General features: G+C 42.6%; 2 protein-coding genes across 3 annotated transcripts in view; both read left to right on the forward strand.

The window, feature by feature from the left end:
- Nucleotides 1–21,756, forward strand: part of LOC132875918 (UDP-glucuronosyltransferase 2C1-like) — a 39,009-nt gene extending 17,253 nt beyond the window's left edge. Inside the window, exons 1-6 of one of the 2 annotated variants that reach the window (XM_060913072.1) lie at nucleotides 15,442–17,317; nucleotides 17,484–17,632; nucleotides 19,010–19,141; nucleotides 20,080–20,167; nucleotides 20,242–20,461; nucleotides 20,690–21,756. In XM_060913072.1, coding sequence (XP_060769055.1) covers nucleotides 16,594–17,317; nucleotides 17,484–17,632; nucleotides 19,010–19,141; nucleotides 20,080–20,167; nucleotides 20,242–20,461; nucleotides 20,690–20,972 — 1,596 coding nt within the window. In that variant the 5' untranslated portion in view covers nucleotides 15,442–16,593 and the 3' untranslated portion in view covers nucleotides 20,973–21,756. Of the gene's footprint in view, nucleotides 1–15,441; nucleotides 17,318–17,483; nucleotides 17,633–19,009; nucleotides 19,142–20,079; nucleotides 20,168–20,241; nucleotides 20,462–20,689 lie in introns of those variants that run through there. The other variant, XM_060913071.1, reaches the window with a different exon arrangement.
- On the forward strand, nucleotides 7,021–11,862 carry LOC132875919 (uncharacterized). Its single transcript, XM_060913073.1, has 2 exons — nucleotides 7,021–9,693; nucleotides 10,349–11,862. The coding sequence occupies exon 2, from the start codon at nucleotides 10,363–10,365 to the stop codon at nucleotides 11,368–11,370; it is 1,008 nt and encodes a 335-aa protein (XP_060769056.1). The 5' UTR covers nucleotides 7,021–9,693; nucleotides 10,349–10,362; the 3' UTR covers nucleotides 11,371–11,862.
- Nucleotides 21,757–22,593: the final 837 nt, after the last annotated feature.

The following is a 22,593-nucleotide window of genomic DNA, read 5'->3' on the forward strand; positions in this document are numbered from 1 at the left end:
GACGAAGTGTCCTGATCCCCTCATTTCTCTGTACTAAGCCTCAGAGTTTCCTCTTTCCGAATCACAGATGGAATTCTAAAAAATCGGAACGTACCACGGTACTATAAGCAGGGCCGCTGACAGCTTTGGCTGGGCCCGGGACAAAATGCTCTGAATGGGCCCCCCCGGGCCAACCCACACACACACACACACACACACACACACACACACACACACCTCTCTTATCCCAGTCTCTACTCACTCCAACCCTTAAAGTTCCATTCCACCATTGGATGTATTCTTTGGCATAAAATACAATATATTTTATGACATGACTAGACAGAGAAATCTTTTAGCTTCAAAATGATATATCAAACATAATTTTTTGACAACGACAAGTATATTAATTTTGCGACCAAAGTCACCTACCCTTTTAATTTCCGCGTGGTAGTGAAACGTGATGTCATCGGCAGGTTCCTCTTCTTGTGTACCACGTGTCGGTCTATTTTTAGACCAGGAAACCCCCAAAGTGAGAGAGTCATTTCTCCTCGTATATGGGGGCCAAAAAAATAGCAAAAAATTGAGTTAATCTTTCAGTTAGCTAGATTTATTGCTATTAGCTAGATGTATTGGTATTATTTTTATCGCGTTCTATCCGCCATTGCTGATATGTGCCACGTTACACGGTACACAAGAAGGGGAACCTGCCGATGACATCTCATTATCTCTAGCCGCTTTATCCTTCTACAGGGTCGCAGGCAAGCTGGAGCCTATCCCAGCTGACTACGGGCGAAAGGCGGGGTACACCCTGGACAAGTCGCCAGGTCATCACAGGGCTGACACATAGACACAGACAACCATTCACACTCACATTCACACCTACGGTCAATTTAGAGTCACCAGTTAACCTAACCTGCATGTCTTTGGACTGTGGGGGAAACCGGAGCACCCGGAGGAAACCCACGCGGACACGGGGAGAACATGCAAACTCCACACAGAAAGGCCCTCGCCGGCCACGGGGCTCGAACCCAGGACCTTCTTGCTGTGAGGTGACAGCGCTAACCACTACACCACCGTGCCGCCCCCTGCCGATGACATCACGCGCGGAAATTAAAAGGGTAGGTGACTTTGGTCGCAAAATTAATATACTTGTCGTTGTCAAAAAATTATGTTTGATATATCATTTTGAAGCTAAAAGATTCCTCTATCTAGTGATACCATTTATATATGTTGTCAAAATATATTGTATTTTATGCCAAAGAATACATCCAATGGTGGAATGGCACTTTAAATGACAGGTATTCAAAAACCATTCAACCGGTCAACAACCATTTCATTTTAGCATTTCAACATTTTTACAGTTTTAACATTTCCTTAGTCTGCAACTATTCAGGTGCGAAATGCAATGCGCCGGACTTTTGTTGTGCGTGCGTACTGTCCAGTGTGAAAAGCAGAGAAGAACACACCGCTCGAGAAACGGCGGGATATGATTGCGGACTAATGCGCTAATGCGGGCTATGATTGAAGCTAATTCTTAGCTTCAATCAGATATATGAAACACAATGTTATTAAGCCGTTGTGGTTATGCAATGATTCAATGCCCTGTGCGTTTGATATGGTGTTCAGTGTGACTTGCTCTCCCCTCGTTTGTAACATGAATTGCGTGCCGCGCGTGCCTTGGTTGGGGTTACTTTACAGGGCTGGAAAAAGTTGGCTGTGTGGCTCAGCTGCCCCACTGCCTTTGCTAGTACCTGCTGCATCATCCGAATCTTTTTTAAAATATTTATGCAGTGAGCCCCTGAGTCTCTTGGTTTCTTCCTCTCTTTTTCTCTTTTCTTTTCTTTTCTGTGCTCCTGACTTGTGCATGTTGGCAAATGGCACACACGCGGATTGTCGAAGCACTATGATCGAACGATGTCGTTTTTTTTCCCCTTAATCAAAGAGTCAGACCAAACCATTTTTGCATTAGGGGTGGTAGGGGGTTACTGATGCCTTTTTCAAAGACAATAAAGGCAAAAGATCTAGAAATCATTTATTGAATGCAAATATAGCACATTTCTCCCCCAAATCAACACATTTTGAAATGAAATAAAATAATCGCAACTTCATGAGAGCCCAGTTCTGGGGGCCCCCCCCATTCCCGGGCCCGGGACAACATACCCGTTTGTCCCCCCCGTCGGCGGGCCTGACTATAAGTACCTTCTCTTATATAGTGTGGGTGTATGTTTTTTAATTATTGTGAGCTTTATCACCAATTAAAAAGGCACAATTTTCACAACTGTTTAAGGTTGTTGTTTTTTTTAAATCAGCTTAGTAATACATTAAAAACTTATTATGCAGGTCTTCATGATGTAATTCTACATGGCAGTCACTGGCTGCCCAAATTGAGTGAGTGACCAAGAAACACCACTAGACCTACAGCGACTCGCCACACAGAAAAATAACAAGAAGATATACATTACCGTTCAAAAGTTTGGGGTCACTTTGAAATGTCCTTATTTTTGAAAGAAAAGCACTGTTCTTTTCAATGAAGATCACTTTAAACTAATCAGAAATCCACTCTATACATTGCTAATGTGGTAAATGACTATTCTAGCTGCAAATGTCTGGTTTTTGGTGCAATATCTCCATAGGTGTATAGAGGCCCATTTCCAGCAACTCTCACTCCAGTGTTCTAATGGTACAATGTGTTTGCTCATTGCCTCAGAAGGCTAATGGATGATTAGAAAACCCTTGTACAATCATGTTAGCACAGCTGAAAACAGTTGAGCTCTTTAGAGAAGCTATAAAACTGACCTTCCTTTGAGCAGATTGAGTTTCTGGAGCATCACATTTGTGGGGTCGATTAAATGCTCAAAATGGCCAGAAAAATGTCTTGACTATATTTTCTATTCATTTTACAACTTATGGTGGTAAATAAAAGTGTGACTTTTCATGGAAAACACAAAATTGTCTGAGTGACCCCAAACTTTTGAACGGTAGTGTATATATGTGTTATTTACCAGCTGGGAGGTCCGTATCGTGAAATTCCGTGACCAAGGTCTTGAAAGTACTGATCGAGGCTCACTGGGCTGAGGTCCGTATTCAAGGCCGAGGTCACAGTATTTCACCATACAGACTGACCTTAAGCTGGTAAATAATATATTTATTTTTTTCTTTACCAAATTCTAACAGAAAACGAGAGCGCCCGAAAGGGAAAACCGAGCTGAGGCGAGCCGCCATTTTGAATCCTCGTTCACAGCTGTAATGAAAATTGTTTCCTCCTCGGTATACAAGTGCCCTTCCATGGCAGGAAAAAAACTACATTTTGTCGCCTATGTAGTCCCCTATTTATACAAAATTGAGTCATTGAGGATTCAGCCATGTTTTTGCTTGGCGCTATCAAGTTACAGGTTTTTAGCTTTCTCCTGGAATGTTTTATTTTGTCTTCCTCAGGGTAGTAAAACTCACTTTCGCTGTGAACACTGTCGTTATCGCTGTCCATGCTGTAAAATTAATGCTATTCTCCTGAGAAATGCTGGCAAAAATTTGAGATTTTTGATAATCTTATAAATAAATCTTATAAATTTTGACAAAAAATGCTACTATGTTTGTTGTTGTTGTGAACGAGCGAGTCGCCAGAGGTCCATAACCTGGGTCTGTAACTTGGGTCTGTGCCATAGGATACGGACCCGCTCGCCAGCCAGTCAGAGCGCAGGATTTGATGGAAACCGCACCGCGAAAAAATAAATCAGTTTATGTGCCATCCCTGTGTGAACAATGGTCTCAGTCTGGCTACCCCTAGAAAAATTGTCTGGCTCCGTCACTGCTTCCACTGTCCATAAAAACAAATGTAGGCAGACTTGCTATGCTAAATTGCCCCTAGGTATGAATGAGTGTGTGAACATTTGTGTGCATGTGATGAACTGGCATCCCATCTAGGTAAAAAAAAAAAAACTCCTGCCTTGTTCCCAGGATAGGTTTCTGACCCATCATGCCGCTGACCAGGAAAAAGTAGTTACTGAATATTTGAAAATGCTGACACATTGTGACAGAAATATCCAGCTGATTTTATTACTTCTTTACACCTTTCTCACAGTGACCTCGAACAGGCTCTGTGTTAATGATCTACCACAAGACCATCATGACATTTATACAAGGCCCTGTGATTCGTGTAAGGTCATTAACCGCATTCGAAGCAAACACTATGTCACGAATGTGGAGTTGAGACAGACGTAAGTGCAGGGAAGATATTTATTTCCAGGTGTGCTATATTCAAACATACAGAAGCAATATTGCTGCCAAAGCAGAATTTAAAAAAATAAATAAATCAGTGTCACGTAATCACGTGAAAAGTTTATAACAATATATTTTTCACTGTCACCAAAAAAGGGGGGGGAGGGGGGGGCGATCAGGGGAGGGGCGATCAGGGGATCGGCGATCAGGGGAGTGGGAGGGGGGCGATCAGGGGAGTGGGAGGGGGGCGATCAGGGGAGGGGGCAAATCTCGGTGGTAGAAAGCAGTAGTAACACCAAATTAAGGCTAAACTACGATTTTTCGTAGTATGCCTTCGTCTTATTCGGGGGACGGTATGGGGTTCTCCGATAGTATGGATAGTGGGGGAGAGGAATATCACCTTGTGGGTAAAAGCCAAGGGAACAAACGTACAAGAGAGAGAGACATAGTAAATTTAGTACAGGGAGTGATGGGGAGTCACAGTGCTTAAAAGTAAGGAAAGCTGGCGAGTGTTTTGTAATTGTGAAACTGAAAGGCAATGGGGCTAAGACTTTGAACAAAATGCAACTGGCTGAATGTTTGGCGAGAGAAATGGGGAGTTTCCAATACGCGAAATCACTTGCTAATGGAAGGATTTTAGTGGTCTGTCATTCCAAAACTCAACAAGAACGGGCCCTTGCCGTAACATCCTTAAATTGTGATGTGGAGGTTTATGAACCGGGGACAGGCCCCAGGGCTAAAGGTGTAATTTATGGAGTGCCTACTGAAATCACTGATGATGAAATTTTGCGCAGAGTGAAAGGGGCAAAGATTTTTGAGGTTAAGCGTTTTCAAATCACTAAAAACAATGAGAAAATGGCCAGTCAAACAGTACTGTTGACATTTGACTCGGATTCTATTCCGAGACGGCTTGGACTTGGGTATTTGAGTTTTCAAGTGAAGCCTTATATTAGACCCCCTCTGCGGTGCTTTAATTGTCAGAGGTATGGACATGTCGCGGCTGTATGCAGAGGGAAAAGAAAGTGTGGCAAGTGCGGGGGGGACCATAGTTACGAGGACTGTGCGTCGGCCTTATGCTGCCCAAATTGTAGGGAAGAACATAGTGCAGCTTATAAGGGGTGCCGGTTTTATGCGAATGCCTTGGAAGTGCAGAAAATTAGGACAAATGAACGCGTGTCATATGCTGAGGCCTTGAAAAGGGTGAATAAGGATGTTGGTAACCATTTATCACAGCAGCCGCTGCCTCCTAGAGTTCAAGTTATTTCCCCTCCAAGTGATAGCTTTATCATCAAGAAGGTTGATTTTCTGGCGTTTATCTCTGATGTAGTCTCTGGGTCGAAGTTTTCTAAGGTTTCCAATAGGTCTGATGTGATCAAACTTGTCTCAATGGCCGCAGGGAAATATTTACAAGTGAACATATCCCCTGAATCTTTGTTTCAATTTCTTAAAGATGGTGAGGGCCGTGTTATGGTGTCTCAGAGTAGCGAGGGGAAGGGTAGATGTCCTTTAATCTCCTGCAATGGAACGCCCGTAGTCTAATTGGGAATGGTCAGGAATTTAAAAGGTTTGTTACCACCAGTGAAATCGTTTGTCATGTTATTTGTGTCCAGGAGACATGGCTTAAGCCCACTTTAGATTTTGTTTTGCCTGGGTTTGTGTCTGTTCGCAAAGATAGAAGTGACAGGCAAAGGGGGAGGATGCGCAACATTTAGTAAGGCCGGCATAGAATATAGAGTTATGCCAATAGAGTCCACTTTAGAACTAATTGTGACAGAAATTTGGAGCATTACTAGAAGAATTTCACTGCTCAATTTTTATAATCCATGTCTATGTCTGAGCGCAGCTGAGCTTGAAGATGTAATGAGACAAGTACGCCCTCCAGTTATATGGACAGGGGATTTCAACGCACATAATGTACTATGGGGAAGCAGTAAGACTGATGGTAATGGAGTGGTAGTTGAGAATATTATGCAGGATTTTAATTTGGTGTGTCTTAATGATGGGCATCCTACGAGAGTGCAGCTAGGTTCTTTAACCCCTTCATGTTTGGACTTGATGTTAGTTTCTGGCGAGTTGGCAGGTAAGAGTGAATGGGAAGTGCTTGACCCTTATAATTTGGGCAGCGATCATTTTCCAACTATAGGAACTTTTGGACTGAGGTTACCTGCTGAGTTGGACAGGATAGGAGGGAGGTTTAACTTTTTAAAAGCAGACTGGGAAAAGTTTGAAACTTTGTGTGATGACCTCTTACCAGGCCTTCAGGATAACTCAATAGATGAGTGGAACAATGGTCTTTCAGGCATCTCAACAGCAGCATCTTCAGCGATTCCTAAAAAAGGTATAGGCCTACAGAAGAAAATGGTTCCCTGGTGGAATAAAGAATGTGATGAGGCAATCAGGAAAAGAAATAAAGCCTTTAGAGTTTTGAGGAGATTCCCCACTCCTGATAACCTTATACAGTATAAATACTGTCGGGCTCTGGTTAGGAAAGTAATTAAGTCTGCCAAGAAAAGTAGTTGGAGGGAATATTGTTCTTCTCTCTTCTGGTGAAACTCCCACAGGGTGTCCGCGGAGTCTAAAAAAGTCTAAAATTACACATTTTCAATTTTAGGCCTAAAAAAGTCTAAAATACAGAGATATTTTGCACTGTTGGTCTAAAATCTCATTTGGGTAATTTAAGACCTAGGTTACATGCAGAATTATTCTGCACGTAGAAAATCTTCCCGGAAGTTCCTTTCAGCACCTAGATGTCACCCAGGATTGGTTAGCATCTAGGTGCTGAAAGGAACTTCCGGGAAGATTTTCTAGTTTCGGTTGTGTTGCTAGATTGGGTGGTTTTAAGTGCGTTTTAGCGGGTTTTGAACATATTTTGGGCTGGAAAACGTCAGCAGTATCTGGCAACACTGCCGGCAGGAAGATTTCCTGGTTCCGGTTTACAGCGCTGACTCAGTTCGTGCAATCGCTGGTGTTGCATAGGCTACCGTGTAAGCTCTGTCAATTTCAGCAACAAATTAAAAATGGAAGCGGACGAATTGGTTCCTAAAAGAACTAGTAAGGGGTCAGTCATCTGGCATTTTTTTGGATATCGCGAGGAGGACGTGGAACAGCAAATGCCAGTTTGTAAAGTGTGCAAAAAAACCTGTCATCACGAAAGACAGCAGCACTACAAATATGTTCCATCACCTGAAAACTCACCCGGTACAGCATGAAGAGTCTCTTAAACTCCCAACTACTTGCCCACGAGCTAACCACCCCCCCACCCCCCCACCCCCCCAAGCTAAACAAATGACCATAGCGGTCTCATTCTCCAAAGCCCCCCCATATGAGAAAACGAGTCAGAGATGGAGAGCTATAACGGATGCAATCACTAACGTCATTGCCGAAGACATGATCCCAGTTAGTATAGTGGAAAAAACAGGCTTCCAAAAATTACTAAACACACTCGATCCCAAATATGAGTTGCCTGGTTGCAGACATTTTACAGAGAAGGGAATACCGGAATTCTACACATCTGAGAGGCAGAGCCAGAAAACATTCAGTTCAAAAGTGTGCAAAGAGGAAAATTGTTTTGCAGATATCTCTCTTCTCTCCCTCAATCTCTCTCTCTCTCTCTCTCTATTGTGAATGTTCCAGTAGTTCTCAGTAGTCAGGTTAATAGCTTGGAGATCTATTTTTTTAAATAATTTAATGAATGAGCACTTTTCTTATTTAGGCTAAATGTCTTTCTCAGTGTTGATCTTGCACTTTATTGGTTTGAGCTCTGAGCAGCTCTGTATTGTGTTGCCCCTTTGTTGCAATTTTCAAGATTGTTTTTGCAGTTTGTGCCACATCTTTGTTGAATAAAAATAGTCTTATTTCAATTCAATTGTGATTAATCACCAACATGAAAATTTAAAATGTGTTGTTGAAAACCACCTGTAAAGTTAACCAAGAATGTTATTTAATCTGCAGGGATTGTAGTGAAAACAGTAAAGAGTAAAAGTTAGATTTCATGGGGTCCTTTAGAGGAGATTTAAATATATCGAGATATATATCGTATATCGTGAAATGGAGAAAATGTATCGGGATATTCATTTTTTCCCATATCGCACAGCCCTATTGTCACGGTTTGTAGCAAAATGGGCAAATGCAAGTTTAACGACTGCTGGCTTGAACGCAATGATTTTGTAGACTGGTTAAAACGTGTACCAAACAATCCGTTTGAGGCGTACTGCACATTGTGCAAAAGAACACTCAAACTCAGCTCCCTGGGTGTAAAGGCACCAGAATCGCACACGAAAGCGGAGAAGCACCAGGCTGCCCATAAAAGTCTGCAACAACCGCATGCCATCACTCAATTTTGTTCACCATTGTCAGGTCCAAGCACATCTCGAGACGGTGTATCAGCTAACTCCGTGCGAACTGTAACGCTACAACACACAAACCGTACGGAATCGAATGCCTCATCCTCAAGTGATTTGCGGGATGTCTTTGGCTCCACTGCAACTTAATTCCTCATTAATGCAAGAGCGCACCCTAGGGATGTAATGAGTTCATTGGTGAATGATAATAAATTTTATTTCGAAAGTAATTCAGGCTCTCCCAATTTTCTTTATTTTTTTTTTGTGCGACATAAGTCTTAAATTTAACCTGCTATGGTCTTAAAAAGTCTTAAATTGAACTTGTTCAAGTCTGCAGACACCCTGTCCCATCTCCCAACTGTGGTCCACTGTAAGAAAGATGAATGGTGTAGGAAGGATGGCAAATCTCCCTGTCTTGGTACATGAGGATAAGATTGCTGCAACATCTGTAGAGAAGGCCAATCTTCTAGTGGAAACGTTTAGAAAGGTGTACAGCTCTGATAATTTAGATGAAGAAAGCAGGGAGACCAGGGATCAGTCTGTGAGGGGGTTTATGTTTCCCCAAGAATCAGTGTGTAATGAGGTCAATGTCGTCTTTTCCTTAGAGGAATTAAAGCGAGCCATAGCTGCAGGGAGAAATACAGCTCCTGGAATGGATGACCTGCATTATGAAATGTTTAATCATGTCTCTGATGTCCTTTTGGAAGAGCTCCTCAGCCTAATGAATGAAAGCTGGTAGCAAGGTAGGCTACCAAAGGCATGGGAGCGTGCTGTTATTGTTCCTGTTTTGAAGCCCGGGAAAGATCCTAGTTCTCCATCCTCATATAGGCCTATAGCCCTTACCTCTGTTGTGTGTAAGCTGATGGAGCGAATGGTGACTGACAGATTGGTCCACTTCTTAGAAGTAAAGGGAGCATTGGTAGATCACCAAAGTGGGTTTAGGAAAGGAAGGAGCACTATGGATAATGTGGTTGCACTGGACTATGAGGTTAGAAGAGCTTTTGCTAATAAGGAGTCTCTTATCGCTGTTTTCCTAGATATAGAGAAGGCATATGATATGTTGTGGAGGGAAGGCCTTCTTGTGAAACTGTCTAGACATGGTGTCAATGGAAGGATGTTTAGCTGGATCAAGAATTTCTTGGAAGACCGCACCATTCAGGTAAGAGTAGGGGATGCCATTTCAGATGTAGTTTTGGTAGATAATGGAACTCCGCAGGGAAGTGTAATCAGCCCCGTACTTTTTAACGTTATGATTAATGACATATTTTTAGATCTAAGCCAAGGGACTGGGAAGTCACTGTATGCTGATGATGGGGCCCTCTGGGTTAAAGGAAGAAATATCCCTTTCATTTTAAATAGGTTGCAAGGAGAGCTGAATATCGTAGGAAATGGGGCTTTAAGATTTTGGTCTCTAAATCTAAATACGTGTTTTTTAGCCGTAGTAGGAAAAAATGGGACATGTCCTTAATTCTTTGACTCTCCCATAGAGAAAGTAGAAAGTTTTAAATACCTAGGAGTGTGGTTTGACAGCAAACTAAATTGGAACAATCACGTCTCTAAAGTAATAGCTAAAACTAACAAAGTGTTAAATGTCATGAGGTGTTTGACTGGCTTTTTTTGGGGTGCGGAAAAGAGCACCCTTCTGACCGTCTATCAAGCTATGATTAGGTCCATCTTTGATTATGATTGTCAAGGTTATGGAGCTGCTGCAAGCTCTGTCTTAAAAAGACTTGATGTTATTCAGTCAAAGGCCCTTAGAGTCTGTTGTGGTGCATTTGCCTCCACATCAACCTCCGCTCTTCTTGTTGAAACAGGAGAGAAGCCTTTAATGTTAAGACGGATCCAGCTCTCTCTTCACTACTGGAACAGACTTGGGGAAAGAATCAGCATCTGCCCCGTAAGTTCCATGTTAACTGACTGTTATGAATTTGCCTCTGATCAGGTGAGGAATCAGCCTTTTCTAAAACAATGTATGACATGGGCCAAAGATTTTAACTTACTTGACATGGTCCCAGTTAAAAGTACTTATTGGGGACCAGTCCCAACCTGGCTCCTCCCCCCTGTCCAGGTGGACTTTAGGTTACACGAGGACAAACATAATGAAGAGGTTGAATTTTCTAGTGATTCTGCCACAGAGTATATTCAGCTTAACTGGAACTCTTGTTTGCAAATTTATACTGATGGATCCAAAGACCCAGATTCAGGAAGAGGGAGTTGTGCTTTCTATATCCCTCAGCTTAATATCAAAAATGGGTATAGACTTAGTGACAATATGGCTGTTTTTACAGCTGAGTCTATGGGTATCCTAAAAGCTTTACAATGGGTAGTGGAGGCACAGCCCAAAAATGTGGTTTTATGCTCTGACTCCTTTTCACTCCTACATTGTCTTAAAGTGTACACTTCCAATGCTCGTCCCGATTTAATTACTGATATTCTTATGCTGCTGAACAACCTACATAGGAGAGGTTGTGACGTATCATTTTTGTGGGTTCCTGCCCATATAGGTATAAAGGGGAACGAGGTAGTTGACCAACTGGCAAAAGAATATTTAAGTAATGATGTGGTTACGTTGCCAGTTAGTCCAGGAAGGACTGAGTTGAGGAGCCAGCTTATGGAAAAAGTGTTCCAGACATGGCAAGCTCAATGGGACAAGGATTTAAAGGGGAGACACTTGTATTCAATCCAGCCTTCAGTAAATGCACAGCGCACTCTATCAGGAGTTAGGTCTCAACAAGTGGTGCTGACCCGTCTCAGATTGGGGCATTGCGCCCTAAACTCTACGTTACATCTGATTCATAAACACAGACGGATTATGCGAAGTGTGCAGAGTTCCTGAGACAGTTTCTCATGTTTTATTAGAGTGTGTGCAATATTGTGAGTCTAGACGTACGTTTTTTTTTTTTAACGACTTGTCCGGTTTGGGTGTTACTACTGTTTCCCTCCCTGTTCTGCTTCAACTGAAGGATTCTAAAGTTGCATCCAGTCTAGTTAGATTTTTAAAATCCTCTGGCCTTTACGCCAGAATCTAAGAGACTGATGGACTAGTAGTGGACTTAATTATCCTGTAGGTGGCGGTAATACACCGGATGGTGTCCAATCCGCCATTATATCCTGAAGAAGATGATGATGATGATGATCAGGGGAGGTAACCCAGCGCAAGCAAGCAGCCGTCCGTTCTAGTGATGGGAATTTCGGCTCTTTTGGCTCTTCTTACTATAAGGAGCCGGCTCTTTCGGCTCCCAAGATTTTATTTTTGATTTAATTGCTGCAATTAACTAGTTAATTAATTACATTATTTATATTTTAGGGCGGCACGGTGGTGTAGTGGTTAGCGCTGTCGCCTCACAGCAAGAAGGTCCTGGGTTCGAGCCCCGGGGCCGGCGAGGGCCTTTCTGTGTGGAGTTTGCATGTTCTCCCCGTGTCCGCGTGGGTTTCCTCCGGGTGCTCCGGTTTCCCCCAAAGACATGCAGGTTAGGTGAACTGGTGACTTTAAATTGAGCGTAGGTGTGAATGTGAGTGTGAATGGTTGTCTGTGTCTATGTGTCAGCCCTGTGATGACCTGGCGACTTGTCCAGGGTGTACCCCGCCTTTCGCCCGTAGTCAGCTGGGATAGGCTCCAGCTTGCCTGCGACCCTGTAGAAGGATAAAGCAGCTAGAGATAATGAGATGAGATGAGATTTATATTTTATCAATAGGATGTTTTCTATTGTATTTTTTTAGTTTTTGTAGCCATTGTAAAGCTTTGTAAAGTATAGCAGTGTAACAATGTTCTAGCTATAGAAATAAAACTTACCAATTAATAAATTATTTTCTCACAAACATAATGCAAAACTGTGTTATATTACCAATATAAAATACACAGAAGACATCAACTGTTTATCCTTTATGGCTTTATTTCACACTGGGGGGGTGGACAGGCTTCACTGCGTCGTAGTCCAATGCCTCCCCTGTGTGTGTGTGTGTGTGTGTGTGTGTGTGTGTGTGTGTGTGTGTGGGGAGACAGGCTTCACTCAACGTAGTCCAATGCCTCCCCTGTGTGTGTCTGTGTGTGTGCGTGTGTGTGTTTTAGCAGTGAACAGGCTATGCTCATCCTGTGCCCACTGACGGCTTCTGCAGTTGTTTGCACATCATAAATGTGTCCACTCTGAAGCAATTCTTCGGTGTACTGTAAATTAATTATGAATGTAATTATGGGATTGATTTTGGTACAGGGCGGCACGGTGGTGTAGTGGTTAGCGCTGTCGCCTCACAGCAAGAAGGTCCTGGGTTCGAGCCTCGGGGCTGGCGAGGGCCTTTCTGTGTGGAGTTTGCATGTTCTCCCCGTGTCCGCGTGGGTTTCCTCCGGGTGCTCCGGTTTCCCCCACAGTCCAAAGACATGCAGGTTAGGTTAACTGGTGACTCTAAATTGACCGTAGGTGTGAATGTGAGTGTGAATGCTTGTCTGTGTCTATGTGTCAGCCCTGTGATGACCTGGCGACTTGTCCAGGGTGTACCCCGCCTTTCGCCCGTAGTCAGCTGGGATAGGCTCCAGCTTGCCTGCGACCCTGTAGAAGGATAAAGCGGCTAGAGATAATGAGATGAGATTTTGGTACATTATCTACATAATACCACATAGGCTTCTAGATACATAATCTCATCTCATCTCATCTCATCTCATCTCATTATCTCTAGCCGCTTTATCCTTCTACAGGGTCGCAAGCAAGCTGGAGCCTATCCCAGCTGACTACGGGCGAAAGGCGGGGTACACCCTGGACAAGTCGCCAGGTCATCACAGGGCTGACACATAGACACAGACAACCATTCACACTCACATTCACACCTACGGTCAATTTAGAGTCACCAGTTAACCTAACCTGCATGTCTTTGGACTGTGGGGGAAACCGGAGCACCCGGAGGAAACCCACACGGACACGGGGAGAACATGCAAACTCCACACAGAAGGGCCCTCGCCGGCCCCGGGGCTCGAACCCAGGACCTTCTTGCTGTGAGGCGACAGCGCTAACCACTACACCACCGTGCCGCCAGATACATAATCTATGCAATGAAATACTATTAGCTAAATCTTCAAAGGACATAAACATAAACGTAGGAAAATAGTACCTTCAACACTAGAACCCCACAACTGCCGCCATCCATCTGGTTGTTGTGGTTCATGGTTTTCACCGTCCACGTATATTTGGACTCCTCGCTTGTCCTATTCCTCAAAGTTTCTATTAGAGCATTAAAATTATTGTTTTAAAACTTCATTTTTAGAAAAAATTATCTCGAAAAAAGAAAAAATATTCAAATTAAGCAAATTATTCTATATATTACCGCCAGTTCCTCAGAATCTTCCTGTTGTAGGCTACTGTATGTAGCCACATACAGTATTCTAAATAACATGCATCATAGACTTGTGATACTAACCCCTTACTCTGAATTTGGAGGCATATCTCCTCAGGTTTTGCCTCTGACTTTTTCCATACCCCGAGGGGTATGTGCCTTCTGTCAGGAGGGCATGCACCTGATCCCGTTTACTTTCCATGTCTGTACAGTAATGTTAAAATGACTGTAGGTCAATATCATAGAGACTTGCAAACGAGCCTATGTAATACCAGAGACATGCAAACCCTGCGCTAATGTAAAGGTAGGCTACTGAGTCGAAACAGCTGGTAAACAGAGCTATTACACATCGAACTGCATGCTCTCAGAAACAATCATATCATGTATCATAAAAACGTACATCGTCTTGTAAACTAGCTTAGGCTACACCGTGAGATAATGTATTGTAAAGATGTATTTCGTCTCGCAAACTGCAAAGTCTGGGCTAATTTCGTAGGCGCATGAGCAAGTTTTATGACTACATGAAAATGACAATGCTTCGCAGTATTAGCTATTCAAACTGCATTCAAACACGTATCATGCACGTGGCAAGTTGAACTATTTGACTGTCAAACATATGCATTGAATACCGGTCATAGAAGGTATTAAAAATACAAGAAACTAACCTTGTGTAATACAGTAGCACGCATGCGCAGTAATACAGTAGCAGAAAATTATGGCCCTGTGAATTCGCCGTTGTACGCATGCGCAGTTAACTCGGGTAGGACGTTTTCATGGGTAGGATGACATTTCAGAACACCCGGCTCTTTGAACCGGATCGTTCGCGACCGACACATCACTAGTCCGTTCCTGCAGCCATGACGGCGCTGGTCGTGCACCCGCTTGTCACACTGGGGGTAAAAAGCGGCGACCGTCTCTCAAAAGTATAGACAGCAGACAGTAGTGTTGCCACACGTCCAGGTTTTTCCGGGATTGTCCCGGTTTTTTTTGTGGAAAATGTCCAGGAAAATGGAATAACCTTCCCGGGACACGTTTTGTCCCGGTTTTTTACTTCCTCACATTATCCCCATTGAAATAAACACAAATCATTAATGTTTCTCGCAGCCACTTAACATATTAATAGTTTTCACGTAAGCGGGCATATTGTAGGCAGCTACTTGCGTGGCCTCACCGAATGTTTGCGCACGCAGCCAGTCGCCGTTGCTAGGTGATCGTGGTCAATACAACGGCGGCCGCGCGAAATCAAAGATACTGGAATACCGTAATACCAAACAATAGGTGAGAGTTCCCTTGGTCGGTGCGCGAGTAGGCTGGCTGTCTACTTCCTATGTTCTGATTCTGATAAAGGCTGGTTCTAAAGCCTGGGCCAATTTCATCAATAAATGAATCATTAAATAAATCATTAAATATATCAAAAAAGAATGCCTGAACACTGGCGTGAGAAATGAATAAATCAGTTGTCCCAATAACATAGCACCTCTCTCTTGTGATTAAAACAAAGGATTAGGGCTATTTGGTATGATACGGTAGTCTAACTTTTAAAGTTCAGTTCTCCAGAGAAAAGGCTAAAACAACAACGAAGCAGACTGAGAGAAATTATATTGATTATATTTGTATTATTTTGATTTGGAAACGGAATGGGAGGAGAGACTCTTCAGGGGGCTGTTAGCCTACTATTAAATATTTGTTAAAAAAAAAAATTGGCGTCCAAATAAGATCATTCCTATATGAACTTATTTTTTGTAATAATATTTGTGGTAGTGCCCATTTAAGGGTTAAGAAGACAAAATTAATTTTAACTAAACACCTAACTGCACCAGTTGAACTGTTTTATTTTTAAACGTGAACATTCACATAAGGCATCGTAGATGTGCGTGTCCGCAGCCCTCAACCCCCGCGCTCGTACGTGCGCGCAGGCGCGGCTGCCGACCGACGTGTCCCGGTTTTTTACAACTCAGATGTGGCAACCCTAGCAGACAGACGAGACGAGAGGAGCAAAGCAGGGAAGATAAAGGAGAGGAGAGGGAGAGAAATGCGACCGCCTTCCGTGAGAGCACGGAAAAAAAATTAATTATTACTTATTAACAATACTTCTTGGGACCAGAAGAAAATTGCAGAGGGTTTTTTAACATATAAAGTTTCAAATGTGCATAAAATTAAAACTGTTGCCTATGAGCTTTAATACCAAACCTACGCCCTTGGAAAAAAAAAACTGATATAATCTCCATTAAAAAATAATTATAGCAGTAAAAGAGCCGTTCATAAAAATGATCAGAGACAACTGGAAAAGGGAAAAACAATAACAATGGAGGGGGGGCGCTATAAAGATGTGTAAGGTGAAGTTGAGAAAATAAGAGGAGGTAATGAAGTGGCCATTCGAGGAACTGCAGCTTTTAGCACTTCCGCATTGGCTTCACTTTTCAGGACCGAAAGTTGCCGAGTTAAAAACTGAAACAAACGAAACTGAAGCATACAACAAAGTCATCTAAACAGAGCATGGAACGAACGTGAAGAAGGATCATCCTGGTGACCAGAGACACAAAACAGTGTGAATACTTCTCGCCGTGTGTGTAGGCAGCGTCTGTTCCAAATCACCAAGAAGTGTTTACCATGATGATGCAAGAGCGTGCAGAACACGCAAAGCCATGACGCACTATTTGCGCAACATGAGACGCTCCTCCTGTTTTCTACTTTGTCCAACATCACAAGTGCTTTGATCACCATTTCAATAGGCACAATGTTGAGGAACAGATCTTACACCTGCTTAGCAGTTTTGCTGCTGAGCTTCTCTGAAATGGCCCTCAGTGGCAATGTACTGGTTCTTCCTGGTGAATACAGTCACTGGCACAACATGCGCGCAGTTGTTGAGGAGCTCATGGACCGGAACCACAGCGTGACAGTTCTCTCACACTCTGCCTCACCTACCTTGAAACCTGGACAAAAAGAGCGGTTCAAGTTCATACCTTTTGAAATCAACATGGAGCGACAGGAGGCAGCCAACATGTGGCAGAACTTTATCACTCCATGGATGCAACAAAGTACTACCAGCTTTCAAAAGCTGACCTTGGTCTGGAACATGGTGTCTGGGCTGTCTCATTATATAAAGATTGTGTGCAATGGAATGTTTGCTAACCGAGAGCTTGTGACCTCACTGAAGGACTTGAAGTTCGATGTGCTTCTGTATGACCCCATGATGCCATGTGCTGACATAATGGCGGACGTTCTTGAGCTGCCCAGTGTGATTTCTCTCCGGGTCACTTTTGCAAATAATCTTGAGCGGTTCTGTGGGCAGATGCCCGCACCACCATCTTATGTACCTGCGGCTTCTGTTCAGGGGCATCTCACCGATCATATGGACTTTACAGAGCATTTAGCAAACATGCTACTATACATAGGACACACTGCAGTTGATGTACTTCAGAAAAAGTTAATCTTTGATAAATATTTCACTGAAATAACTGGTATGGCATAGGACTGCAACTTTTTATTTTTAACCACTTAAGTTTGTTCTAAATTATTATATAAAATCTTGATGCTTTAAACCGTATAGAAAAATTGAACTCCAAAAATGCTTAAACAGGAGTGAAATTCAACAAAATTTGCCATTTTTACTTATGTACTTCACAGGCAAACCCACAACACTGTGTGATACTATTGGCAAAGCTGACATCTGGTTAATCCGCACTTATTGGGACTTTGAATATCCACGGCCATTCCTTCCAAACTTCAAATATGTGGGTGGCTTACATTGCAAGCCTGCAGAACCTCTACCAAAAGTAAGTACATTCTCATATCTGACAGCTTCTAATTTTTTATCCATCCAGTTCCTTTGTAATATGAGATGAACAAAGATAGACAGTGACCAAAAGGAAGACAATAAAAAGGAAGCGCCATGAGAAGAAAGCTTTGAAAGGAAAGGACGCTAATTGAATCAATGAACTGTCTGCCACTGATAATAATAATAATAATAATAATAATAATAATGTTAAATTTATATAGCGCCTTTCAAGAAACCCAAGGTCACTTTACAATTATAGACAAGGAAAAAAAAAATAAATATAAATATAATAATAAAAAAATAAATAAATAAAGTCCACCAAGTAGGGGTCAGGATGTAATTCCCGTGGTGTAGCGGCCACAGTCCCACCAAAAGGCGCACGAAAACGAGTCCCACATCTCCAGCACCGCCGCCGTGATGCCATCAGCAACATCGCTCGAACACCATGCCATGGATCCACAAAGCAAGCAGAGATGCTCCGCCACGCAGAGCACTGGTATGTCCAAACTGCCTGCACAGCCGCCGCGACACCACCGAGCAACACCGCTCGGAACACCACGCCAAGCGTTAAAGTGCAGAGCGCTGGACAACCACGATGTAAAATGAGCAACGAGCTCACTGCAGTCCACAGCTGGGAGCACAGGCATCGCCCACGGCGAACCAAGGCCTGGAGGGAACCGACGCCCAAATTAGGTCCAGAGCTACACCACAACCGGCGGACAAAACACTCAAACATCAAACTACACAAACACACACAAAAAAATAAATAAATAAAATGAAAATAGAAAAAAAAAGAAAATTAAAAAAAGCTCTGGTGAGAAGCGGCAGCCAGAACGCGCACGACGTACTCTCAACCGGTTTGATTGACTTTCATCAGGAGCTTTCACATCCATATTCATAGCTGTCCATACATGACTATTTACTACGTCTCTTTTAATCCCTCTTGTAATTTCTATTTATCCATATCGGGTTTTGGGCATTGCATTCTTGAGCCATACCCAGTATGGAAAAATGGCACCGAATTCAAAAGTGTTGTTCACTGACCTTTACTTCAGATCTTTGAGTGTTTAAAAAACCACTGACTACACGACTGTATTATGGGTGAAAAGCCAAGAAGTGTTTGTCTTTGTGCTACCTTTTTATTTTATTTCATTTTTTTTACTACACACATATATCTAGCACACAAATGATTTACTGCAGTTTTATTAAGCCCATATCACCTCAGTCGAAGAAAATCACACTTGATTATATATTCAAAATAAGTAATGAATTGGGGGGGAAATGGCAAAATAAAATTAATTAGTGCAAGTCTTCCAGTGTAGTTACTGTCATCTGTCTCATGCATGACTTTGCACTTTTTTTTTTTTTTTAATAGGACATAGAGGACTTTGTCCAGAGCTCGGGAGATGATGGTATTGTAGTGTTTTCACTGGGATCCATGATAAAAAACATTACCAAAGACAGAGCAAACACCATCGCCTCAGCGCTCGGCCAGATTCCCCAAAAGGTCAGAGTTTACTCAATCAATAATGCACATCTTGATAATCCACAATATCATTTATCAGGATTTTAATTGGAAGCACTTACAGCACTGTTTCATTGATTTTGTTAATTGAAAATGATTTGTACAAAATAAATATAATTAGTGTTTCGCCAGTTCTGAATGTTTTGAGGACGGCCCTTTGGTGCATCAGGTAGTATTGGTACCTCGCAGCTCCTGGGTTTCCTCGGGGTTCTTCAGTTTCCATCAACCTCAATAGGCAGATTGTGTACTCCAAATTTACAGTAGGTGTTGACCTAGTCTGGCTAACGCGACTTCAAAGCTCTGCGAGCATTTGGTCTGGCAAAGATAATTAAGCCCAACCATTTCCCAAAGGTGTGGTTGACCCGCCTCCCTGAAATGCCTCAGTTTGCTACTGGTCGAAGCCAGAAAAGGCTGTGACGAAGCTTAAACCAATCACATCACTCTTTCCTCTGACGTATGTGACGCGACGGAAACTGCTTGAGTAACAGGAAGAACATAAATACCTCCAGGGCTGCTCTTTGCTCCGTTTTCAATGAGAACTTCCCGTTGAATGCTTTCAATACAGCATCTACCGCTGTGTCAAAGGCTTGCCGCTGCTCCATGTTCGTAATGTTTCTAGTGAATGAAGCGCTTCCGGCATAGATTCTGTAAACAATCTATGGCTTCCGGTCACAGTTCTACTACGTCACTGCCTTGAACACGCCTCTACCCAGGGCCGTTGGAGATGCTCAAAGTTGATTGGCTCCCGGTTTTTCGGGAGCTTGGAAGAGCTGGAGATAGCTTGCCTTGCCAGACTAAGCTCGCAACAGGCCCTCGTGTTGCGTCACACTTAGGATGGGCGGGCCCAGGCTAGTGTTGACCTAGACCGGGATAAGATCACGCTTAAGTTCCTCAAATCTGAATCTTGGGTGTAATTTTAGGTCTTGTGGCGATATGTAGGCGAGAAACCAGAAACTCTTGCTCCTAATACAAGACTCTATGACTGGATTCCTCAAAATGATTTACTAGGTAAGGAACAGTTACATTATAGCTATAAAATCACATCCTGTTGAAATAAATACACAAACAATCTGTATCTCCAGGACATCCTAAAACCAAGGCCTTCATCACCCATGGTGGGACTAATGGAATATATGAAGCTATTTATCATGGCATTCCCATAGTGGGCCTGCCACTGTTTGCTGATCAGCCTGATAATATAAATCACATGAAAACCAAAGGAGCTGCAGTTATGCTTGACTTCAACAAAATGGAGACCAAGGACTTGAAGCAGGCTCTCAATGATGTCATTAACAATCCATCGTGAGTTGATATTGTCATTTACATAAGCGTTGGCTCACAACTTGCACCTTTCTGATTCAAATAAAACCACTTACACTAATGTCACACTAAGAAATATAGTATATTTATAATTTTTTACGCTGCCAACTTTGATGATGCTCTAAGTGTCGCAAGTGTCTCAATCACTCAACGTTCTCTCAGCCTTACACATCTTAGAAAGATTACTTGTTCTTCTATTTCTTTCCACAGCTACAAAGAGAGCATGATGAGGCTATCCCGAATCCACCACGATCAACCGATGAAGCCGTTAGACCAGGCCGTGTACTGGATTGAGTTTGTGATGCGTAATAAGGGGGCCAAACACCTGAGGGTCGAAGCCCATAACCTCACGTGGTATCAGTACCACTGCTTGGACGTGGCAGCCTTTTTGCTTTCTGTAATTGCACTAGTCATGTTCATCTTTGTGAAAACGTGTAGTTGGCTCTTCCGTAAATGTTTTAGAAAGACCCCAGCAAAGAGCAAGAAAGAGTGAAGCATGTGTATGTGAATGTATTAATAGTTACACTCCCCTGCCACTTTACTAGGAACACCCATCCACCTGCTGTTTTATGCAGTTATTTAATCAGCCAATCCCTTGATAGCAGGACAATGCATAAAATAATTCAGATATAAATCAAGAGCTTCAGTTAATGTTCACTGCAAACATCAGAATGGGCAAAATGGTGATCTCAAAGTGTGACTTTCGCTGTGCCATCTGGCAAGCCAGATGGACTGGCTTGAGTATTTCAGAAACTGTTGATCTCCTGGGGTTTACACATTCAATAGTGTATAAATAGCGTGGGGGGAAAAAAAAACATTGAGTGAGTGACAGTTCCGTGGGTGGAAACAAACGTCTTGTTGATAAGAGAGGTCAGAGGAAAATGGCCAGATTTGAGGTAGTTTGAGCTACCAGGAAGGATATAGTAACTCATATAATCACTCTTTACAACCGTGGTGAGCAGAAAAGCATCTCAGCATGCAACAGCAGAAGAACACATTGGGTTCCTCTCCTGCCAGCCAAGAACAAGAATCTTAGAATCAAGAACAAGTTCCTATTAAAGTGGCCGATGAGTGAACTGTGATATTTTTACAAAAATTTTTCAGACTAAAATGCTCTGTGTTAAATGGACATGTCTGTCCAAGATTAATTTTAAAGGATTCCAACACTATTGAGAACAAAGCAATTAAACAGAAATATTTCTCTATATCATGTAAAGGGTAGGGTTTTTTCTTTTAATTAAAATAAAGATTTCTTAGTTTTGTTTCTGACACAATAACTTTATCTGCTCTTTTTTTATCATTTAAAAAGACTTGCTCAAATCGCTCATCATGTCCTTTCCCAGCTCTCTTTTCATCATGCCAACTACCCACTCTTGGCATCTTTTTCTCCATCCTTGGTCTCTGCCCTTTATTTCAACTTCCCTTCATTCCATTTATACCCAACCCTTCTTTTCTACAACTGGTGAGTGGGCTAGTGGTTAGCGTGTCTGCCTCTCGATCGGGAGATCGTGAGTTCGACTCACGGTCGGGTCGTACCAAAGACCATCATAAAAATGGTACCTACTGACATCTGGTAAGGCATGCTGCAATACAGATGTGAGTGGGGAGTCAAACTTTCACGGTTACCAGAGGACTAGCCCCCCACTGCAACTCTAGCTATGTAATGGGTGAGAGGCCGAGGGAAACGGAGATTAGTGCTGCCCTATGTGCCACTTGGCGTGGGAAGGGCTTTGGCTTCCTTTATACATGTGAAACGTACCCTCTTCATCCCAACTCTCATCTTCTTAAATCCAATCTCTCCTCTATTCATCCCAATAGTCTTTCTCACACATTACACACTGTATGTAAAAAGTCGACACACCTCTGTTAAACCAAGATCAATCATGCCAGACCATTTATAATGGGATATTTGACTGTGCTCGGAATTAATGAATCACATTCAACCTTGTGTTTTTAAAAAAAAAATTATCATACACCTGTCATCAGCAAAGTGATTCTGATTAACCCCACAATTTCACAAGGTCAGTAATTTATTGACACTTTGTTGGTTTCATCTGACTGCTGAAGCCATGGTTCTCAAAGATCTTACAAAGCATGGGCTCTCCTTGCTGCAC

The sequence above is a fragment of the Neoarius graeffei genome, chromosome 28 (assembly GCF_027579695.1).
Source record: "Neoarius graeffei isolate fNeoGra1 chromosome 28, fNeoGra1.pri, whole genome shotgun sequence".
Lineage (NCBI taxonomy): Eukaryota > Metazoa > Chordata > Actinopteri > Siluriformes > Ariidae > Neoarius > Neoarius graeffei.